Source organism: Cherax quadricarinatus, chromosome 56, assembly GCF_038502225.1.
Source record: "Cherax quadricarinatus isolate ZL_2023a chromosome 56, ASM3850222v1, whole genome shotgun sequence".
NCBI lineage: Eukaryota > Metazoa > Arthropoda > Malacostraca > Decapoda > Parastacidae > Cherax > Cherax quadricarinatus.
The window spans coordinates 2,447,424-2,456,646 of NC_091347.1; the positions used below are offsets into that span (position 1 = coordinate 2,447,424).

Below are 9,223 nucleotides of genomic sequence, written 5' to 3' on the forward strand. Positions count from 1 at the left end.
AAACCTGTATTCCCTGGAACGCAGGAGGGAGAGATACATGATTATATACACCTGGAAAATCCTAGAGGGACTAGTACCGAACTTGCACACGAAAATCACTCACTACGAAAGCAAAAGACTTGGCAGACGATGCACCATCCCCCCAATGAAAAGCAGGGGTGTCACTAGCACGTTAAGAGACCATACAATAAGTGTCAGGGGCCCGAGACTGTTCAACTGCCTCCCAGCACACATAAGGGGGATTACCAACAGACCCCTGGCAGTCTTCAAGCTGGCACTGGACAAGCACCTAAAGTCAGTTCCTGATCAGCCGGGCTGTGGCTCGTATGTTGGTTTGCGTGCAGCCAGCAGCAACAGCCTGGTTGATCAGGCTCTGATCCACCAGGAGGCCTGGTCTCAGACCGGGCCGCGGGGGCGTTGACCCCCGGAACTCTCTCCAGGTAAACTCCAGGTAAACATAAAACATGGTGTCATACACAATGGTGTTTTACACTCCTCACACATAAAACATGGTGTCATACACAATGGTGTTTTACACTCCTCACACATAAAATCAGTGTGTGTGCATTTTTGTTGAATTTTTTTTTTATGTGCAAAGACAAAACACCTCGTCTGAGCAGTTTTCTTCAAAGTATTAGCAGGCAGTTGTGTTATGTAGTTATCCTAGGTAAATGGTCGTGTGTCATCCTTCCTTCCTAATTTCCTTCATTTCTTTCCTTCCTGGAGGCTACCTGGAGGGCATTCCATCTCTCTTCCTACATTCCTTCATCTGTCCTTCATTACTTTTTTCCTTCCTTTCATCTAGTCCTTCCTTCATTCCTGCCTTCCCTTCTTGCTTCTGGTTTCTATAATATATATACACATATATAGTCACTAGATACTTTCATAAAACTGCTATTATCACCCTTCAGCAAGCTTGTCTTGTGTGCGAGTGTGTGGCTTATAATTGTTTTGAGTCAGGAGTGGGCAGCTGTCAAAATGACATATTGTCTCATTAGTCACTGCCCCTACCGCCTGTCAAAACAATGGGGTCGGATGCTGCTTCCCCCTCCATTCTATCTAATTATCTTTCTCCCTCATTCTATCTCTTTCAATCTGTCTCTCTTTCTCTCTCTCTGTCTATCTCTGTCTCACAGGTACACATAAATACAACTATACATAGTGTAAATTACCTAGGATAACCCAAAAAATCCAGACAAAGTGCTATACTCTGCTTGAAGATGTGAGTAAAGGTGATGATGACACAGTCTTGTGGCTCTCTCTGAGACAGAGCTAGACGGATAGACAGGGAGTTTGGCAGACAGACAAATAGACAGACAGACAAATGTTTCTTCTTCTTCTTCTCCTTCTTCTCCTTCTTCTCCTTCTTCTCCTTCTTCTCCTTCTTCTCCTTCTCCTCCTTCTCCTCCTTCTCCTCCTTCTCCTTCTCCTCCTCCTCCTCCTCCTCCTCCTCCTCCTCCTCCTCCTCCTCCTCCTCCTCGCTCTTGACAGATGGACAGCTGTCCCCCTCCCTCCACCCTCGTTTACGCTCATCAAAGGTCAGCTCTTATCAGATGTTATCTCCCCTTATCTTGTCACTGTCATGGGGTGAACTGTTTTCATGCCTCAAGGGAACATATTATTATTATTAGGTATTAGGTATTATTATTATTATTATTATTATTATTATTATTATTATTATTATTCTTCTTCTTCTTCTTCTTCTTCTTCTTCTTCTTCTTCTTCTTCTTCTTCTTCTTCTTCTTCTTCTTCTTCTTCTTCTTCTTCTTCTTCTTCTTCTTCTTCTTCTTCTTCTTCTTCTTCTTCTTCTTCTTCTTCTTCTTCTTCTTCTTCTTCTTCTTCTTCTTCTTCTTCTTCTTCTTCTTCTTCTTCTTCTTCTTTTCTTCTTCTTCTTTTCTTCTTCTTCTTTTCTTCTTCTTCTTTTCTTCTTCTTCCTTCCTCCTCCTTCTTCCTTCCTCCTCCTTCCACCTTCCTCCTCCTTCCTCCTTCCACCTTCCTCCTCCTTCCTCCTTCCACCTTCCTCCTCCTTCCTCCTTCCACCTTCCTCCTCCTTCCTCCTTCCACCTTCCTCCTCCTTCCTCCTTCCACCTTCCTCCTCCTTCCTCCTTCCACCTTCCTCCTCCTTCCTCCTTCCACCTTCCTCCTCCTTCCTCCTTCCACCTTCCTCCTCCTCCCTCCCTCCTTCCTCCTCCTCCCTCCCTCCTTCCTCCTCCTCCCTCCCTCCTTCCTCCTCCTCCCTCCCTCCTTCCTCCTCCTCCCTCCCTCCTTCCTCCTCCTCCCTCCTTCTTCCTCCTCCCTCCTTCTTCCTCCTCCCTCCTTCCTCCCTCCTTCCTTCCTCTTCCTCCTTCCTTCCTCTTCTTCTTCCTCCTTCTCTTCTTCCTCCTCCTCTTCTTCCTCCTCCTCTTCTTCCTCCTCCTCTTCCTCCTCCTCCATTGCTTTTGGTCTCAAACTCCTCGAAATCATGAAATTGATCTTCATTGACACTTCCATCGTGTTAGAGCATCACTTGGGAAGAGAAGAGTCCCAGATTTGAAGGGAAGTCACATATTTCTTACCGCTAGACATGCTGAAAAAGGACGACTGAAATGGTATTCCCACAATGCACCACTGGCTCCCCGATTTTTTTTTATATGGTGCACACTGACCATGGAGACCCATTCTCTCACATGTGGGCCTACCAGCTTTCTCCTGCTTGATTTGAAGCCGCTAGAATTTATGCGTATAGATACGTCAAACACATATAGATACAACACGGTATCTCCTATGACGTACATATACAACCGCCACAGTCAAAGGGTTAATGAAGTAGGGGCTCATTCCTGCTTTGTTTTTCATAAGATTGGCATGCATCAGTTTTGCCTTTTCGCAAATCATTGCCTCTGATACTCTATTGCTGGCACACTGTTTTTCTGTTTTCACCCCCTTCACAATGTTAGCCAGTTTAATGACATCTGTTTTTCACAATCGTAGATACCATTGTTCTCAGCATATGGTCTGCAGCAGCCAAATCCCTGATACGCATGCCACCTTCATACTTTCCAACAATCTCTTTTTTCACCTTCATGGTGATCTTAACCATTTTCTTTGTTGCTTGGCTTTTCTCATTAACTTTCTTAGAACTCATGGTTAGTGAATTTACCAAAAATTTATACGAAAAAAACACAAAATCACATGAAAATTCAGAGAATTACAGCGTGGGTTGTTCACTGAATGGTAGCAACAGGTGTACTGACGCTAGTGGGCAGTTGTGGCTTTGTCTTGAGAGAGAGGTAAACAAAGGTAGCGCTCAGTGTTGTGACTCATTTTGACCCATATGAGTTCTAGTACATGAGTTGTATTCCAAACAAAGGTCATATACCAAGCAAAAATTTTCGCATTCAAACAGGAAGTATACCAAGTTGGACTTATTCCAGTGGACATATACCGAGGTACCACTGTATGCTAGATTTGTAGGCATGATGCTCGAAGTTGTTTTATATAATTCATTAACCTCTTAATTTCAGGGTGATGTAGAGAGATTATCAAAACTAAAAATAAGAATTGAAGACCCTCCACGACGGAAGGACATGGTGTTTATTGGTGGAGCTGTGTTGGCCGATGTCATGAAAGACAGAGACAACTTTTGGATCTCGAGAGAAGAATACCAAGAGAAGGGTGTTCAAGCAGCATTAGAAAAGCTCATGCCAGGTGGTACCTCATAAGGAAAAGCTAAATAGGGAGTAGTTTGATGTGCTACTCAGAATTTTGCTTCTGCCTGGATTGTGCTCTCTGCCCAATCAGTGATCAGTGCAAGTTTCATTGAGATTAATGTATACTTGCTATTTCAAATACATGACTGATGCAAATGATAGAATGTTCTAAGTTCTCCTCAGTTTGCCAGCTGTCTTTCCTAGTCTTTGTAAATGTGTATTGTTATTATCTTAAAGATACCTTTTTGAAGGTCTTTAGTCAATGAGTCCTTATTTGAAATTAGTTAAAAAAAATCACCTGTCACTATAATTGTTTTTTTATTTTAGGATGTTCAATTATATAATGATTAAGATTTTGATTGGTAAACATACAAAATTTAACAACCAAAAGTCTTGGACCCACTTATTTTGTATTTTACAAAGGAGATTTTCTAATTTATGATATATTCTAATAATTTAGTATGGGCTTTTATATTGTATTTAAGATCACAATGATGCATATTTTACTAAATATAAAAACTAATGTGTGACAGTTTTGTATGAGGCTGATGACTGAATGTTCATTCACATTTGCTAATTTTATTAACTTTTAAAGTTCTATATTACCTGCATTATTTAGACTTTTTGTAAATTGCCTTTAAGTTTTTTACTTGTACTTTATTGCTATGAGATTGTTATTGTACTTTATACCTTATGTGCCAAAGAGATGATGTAACAACGTTTCAGTGCATGTACAGTAGACCATCAGTTAATGTGTAATCTGTTAATGCTTTCACATTAACACAGTTTGTGGCATATTTTGACACTGTATTAATCATTTTATACAGTGGAGTACATGTAGGGAAAATGGCATGTGCCAGATTTTTCCCACTCCAGTTCATTGAGCCTATGGAGAGGCCTATATAATGTACACAACTTCCCTCGCCTCAGTGCTCCATTTATACTCGGTCAATGTTAATGAATCAGTCATTTATCTTTTCATCATTCTTACTCATCTCTAGATGGTAACTATGGCACCCAAGAGAAGTAAGAGTAATTCTAGAAGTGCAAAGAAGAAGCATAAGCATGAAAGTCTTGGTGGTGTGAAGAAAATTGAGATTTTCTCTGCTTGGTAGCAGTAATGTGGATATGGTATCTGTGACTGACAAGCCATGTGCCCTTACACCCATACCTTTATGATGTCCTCACACACCATTTTTCTCCCACAGCATGTCCACACCTCCCCCTCACTGAAACTAACCCTCATCCACCACCTACCTGTTCTCAACCACACTAATCTCCCACACTTCTTCCCATTTATTGCATTCACACCCTTCACCCACAGTGACATTCACCCACACCTTTCAACCAACACCAGCCTCCACCTACCTCCACTCACACCCTTGACATGCACCCACAACCACCTTCATCTGCTTCAAACCTGCTCTTACATTCACTGCCACCCACATCAATGCCACACACCTACCCCCAAACATCCAGCAACCTCTACATGTGCTACCTGACTACACAGCTCCACTGCCTTCACCCATACTACTAACGCTTACCTACCCATGCCTCACTCGATGCCTCCCACATCTACCTCGCCCCATTTTCTGTTCCCACTCGCCTCCATCCCCTTCCCACACACAGCAGCCTTCACCCATACACTTCCCCATGACTACACGCCTTTACCCACACCATCCTTCCACTTCACGCCACACAGCTGATGATGCCTTACCATCAGCTGCATAAACTACTGCAGTTTAAAAGAGACCAGAGACGCATTACAGAATTCCTCGGTACTAAAGTACAATCATCGATATCAGTGCAAAACCTTGGTCAACGATTTATAAGCTGTATCTGCACTCCCCTTTTAAAATCGTTGACATACATAAAAAATACAGGATTTAAGGTAAATATTATTTACATAACTTTTGTTGCTGTAAGTATTGTATTAACTAACACACTAGTATATTGACCTATAATTATTATTTTTTTTTTTTTTACAATTTCAATATCTTAAAAAAAATTTGTTTTCTTTTATGGGGGAGGGTGGAAGGAACATAACCCTGTTTTTCCTATATGTTCTTTAATTCATTTTACACGATATTTTTATTACACCTTTTTCAGGAAAACTACCATGTTAACTGATACTGTAACATTGTATTTCATTTTATATTTAAACAAAGTTTTGACATGCAAATTGTTAATATGTATAACACTGACTGTTTTTAGTAGGCATGGTAGTCATCAGTTTCATATAAAAATATATAAATTCATTAAGGCGAGGGCTGTTGGCCACTTTGTTTACAAATTAATGGCCTAAAATTTGGTAAATTATGCATCACTTATTGGAGTATTAAGAAGTCACAGTATTTAGTTAAAAGTGCTTTGTTATATAAAAATATAAACTATTTTAGCAATATATTCTGAAATAAGTAAAGACAAACCAATAGGTGTTGCATTCCATTTTCCTACGAGTATGTAGATAGTTCTCATATTCACCCATCATCTGGAAAAACGTTTTTCTTCATTGAGAAGGATTAGAGATAAAAGCTTGAAAGCTTAATCTTTAAAACTTGTACTGAGACGTTGAACTTGTTTGTTAAATATATATGTAATTAATAAATTCATACCACAGGTTAGATTAACCTGTAAAAAAAAAAAAAGCTAATAATTTGTCAATGTGTAAACCTGTAATCAGTGGGACATACATACTGTACAGTACATGTTCATTGGTTCATTACTTGCATCCTTCAGCATCACAAGACTCATGGGAGCTGTCAGTAAAGGGGAGTTTGTGACAAATGAACTTGTCAGTTTCAGTCAAAAAGTCTTGGATTGTGTCTGCACTAAAAGTAGGGCTTTTTAAAAGAAATGAAATCTCCATGCACTTAAAAAACATAGCAAAAAATTAATCCAGTTCTTTGATAAATGGGACAATTAAACAGAACCTGATTAATTGTCCCCATGCAACTTGTCAAATTCTGACAGGTTGCATGGAGAGGTGCTGAGCATCTCTCCATGTGATAGCTGTGTCAATCTTATTTGGCCAATTCACAGTCAATAAAGAACCATTTCCCAAACATGACAGTGATAGCAGGAAGTCAACCAACAATCCATCTGTAGTTTAATCAAAAACTCCTTGTTGTCTTTAACCTGGACTAACAATGTTACCATTGATCTTTAATGCTCCAAAACAGACAATACTGGAAAATACACAAATAACCCGCATATAGGAAAGATGAGCTCACGATGACATAAGCTCCTTTATGTGTGGGTTATTTGTGTATTGTTCCAGTCATGGTATTGTGCCTTTTTGTTCACTGGAAAATAGTCTAAACTAGGGTAAATCCATGGAAGAGATGGACAGGTTTTGCACTGTGGAATGTGCAGAAGAGTAAGTTCATTTCCCTGGACACCAGAATGACCAGGAGACCAGCAAAAGACTGTCTTTGTCTGCTGAAGAGGCAACACAGCCAGTGCTGAATGCAAAGGATGATTGGTGTGAGGAGTGGAGAAAGAAGTGGTGTTGAGGAAGGGACATTAACAGAGATTCTACCAATAGCAGTCTTACCCAGCATAATTTAGATGAATACCTCAAGCAGTCAGTATTTGGCAAAAATGTACTAGGTACAGGAGGGCCCCACTTTACAGCACTTTGCTTGATGGTGTTTTGCTAATAGAGACATTTCAAATTATGACCAAAATTCATTTATACATCTCCCTCCCTGATTTGCAATTACGGTGTCTGTGTGCCAGTCTGTTTGTTTATATCCTTTGTGAGCTCTGCATCTTGATTATATCTGGAAACTTTCTAAAATTTCAAGCGTTTTAAAGCTATTGCTTATTTTATACATTTTTTCTCTCAACGTGACGGCAGTCTCCCACCAAGGAAGGGTGACCCAAAAGAGAAAGAAACACTTTCACCATCATTCACACAATATCAGTCTTTGCAGAGGTGCCCAAATATGACAGTTTAGATGTCACTCCAAACAGCCAATATCCCAAACTCCTCTTTTAAAGTGCAGGCATTGTACTTCCCATCTCCAGGACTCGAGTCCAGCTAACTGGTTTCCCTGAATCCCTTCACAAAATATTACCCTGCTCACACTCCAACAGCTCATCAGGTCCCAAAAACCATTTGTCTCCATTCACAATCTAACACACTCACACATGCTTGCTGCATATCCAGGCCCTTTACAAACAAAACCTCTTTTACCTTCCTCCATCCTTTCCTAGGACAGGCCCCTGCCCCTCCTCCCCCCCACTGCAGATATAATTATACACCCTCCAAGTCATCCTATTTTGCTCAACCTCTCTGAATGACCAAACCATTCCCTTCTTTGCCTCCATGTATAACATTTTTTGTCTCCACAGGTACCTCAATGCACCACTCGCCTTTTTTCTTCATCAGTTCTATGGTCAACTTCGTCCTTCATAAACCCACCTGCTGAAAAATCTACTCCCAAATATCTGAACACATTCACTTCTTCCATACTCCCTCCAATGTGATAACCAAGTATTCTTTACCTAATTCATTTGATACCCTCATCACCTTGCTCTTATTTATGTTCACTTTCAACTTTCTTTACATACCCTCCCAAATTCATCCACTAACCTTTGCAACTTCTCTTTAGAATGTCCAAAAAGCATAGTATCATCAGCAAAAAGTAACTGTCTCAACTCCCATTTTGTATTGATTCCCCATAATTTAATTTATACATTTTCATTAATCCAACTATATTCTTTTTTTCAAAATTATGTAAGAAACATACCATACCATGGGTGGGGTTTGAACCCACGGTCAGAGAGTCTCAAAACTCCAGACTGTCGTGTTAGAAGTATACCTAGTTGGACGAATCTTGAAGCTAGCTGGCCCAGTGGCTAACACGATGGTCTGGAGTTTTGAGACTCGGACCGCGGGTTCAAACTCCACCCGTGGTATGGTTTGTTTGCAATCCTGTCATTACGGAGTTTTGAGACACTGACCGTGGGTTCAAACCCCACCCGTGGTATGGTTTGTTTGCAATCGTGTCATTACGATTTCATGAGTCATATAAGAAACATGTTACATAACATGTAAACATAATACACCCACAGAACAAACTGACAAATATGAGATGTGGTTGCCAGGGGGGTGACTGAAAGAATTATGTTTTCTCTAGTCTGACAAACACCAGAGAAAATGTGTACACAATAGTATTACTGGGGGTAACTAGAAAATTATTCCTTTCATATGCCCTCACTCAGTGTCATTCACTCTAAAAGTGGTGTGTTGCATGAGAATGGGAGTGTTGCTGTTTATTCTGCTGCACCAATATGAAGACAACTTGTACACAATATAAAGGGTTTGTATCGTGGTAAAAGCTTCACAAGCACATGTGAAATGAACATGTATGAACCATAAGTGGACAGGAACTAATAAACATTCATCTCATTTACAATGGCATCTAAGGGTAGTTGTTAGAAATGATTTAACTCACTGAACAAGGTATGTTGATGGTAATAATCTGGGGCACTTTAAATGATGTATATTTATACTGTTCATTTAA

General features: G+C 40.2%; 1 protein-coding gene across 2 annotated transcripts in view; it reads left to right on the plus strand.

Annotated features, from left to right (window-relative positions):
• Arp2 (Actin-related protein 2) overlaps positions 1-6,403 on the plus strand; it is a 93,873-nt gene extending 87,470 nt beyond the window's left edge. For both annotated transcript variants that reach the window (XM_070097021.1, XM_070097022.1), the window contains one exon: positions 3,504-6,403. In XM_070097021.1, coding sequence (XP_069953122.1) covers positions 3,504-3,701 — 198 coding nt within the window. In that variant the 3' untranslated portion in view covers positions 3,702-6,403. The remainder of the gene's footprint in view (positions 1-3,503) is intronic.
• The last annotated feature ends 2,820 nt before the right edge of the window (positions 6,404-9,223 follow it).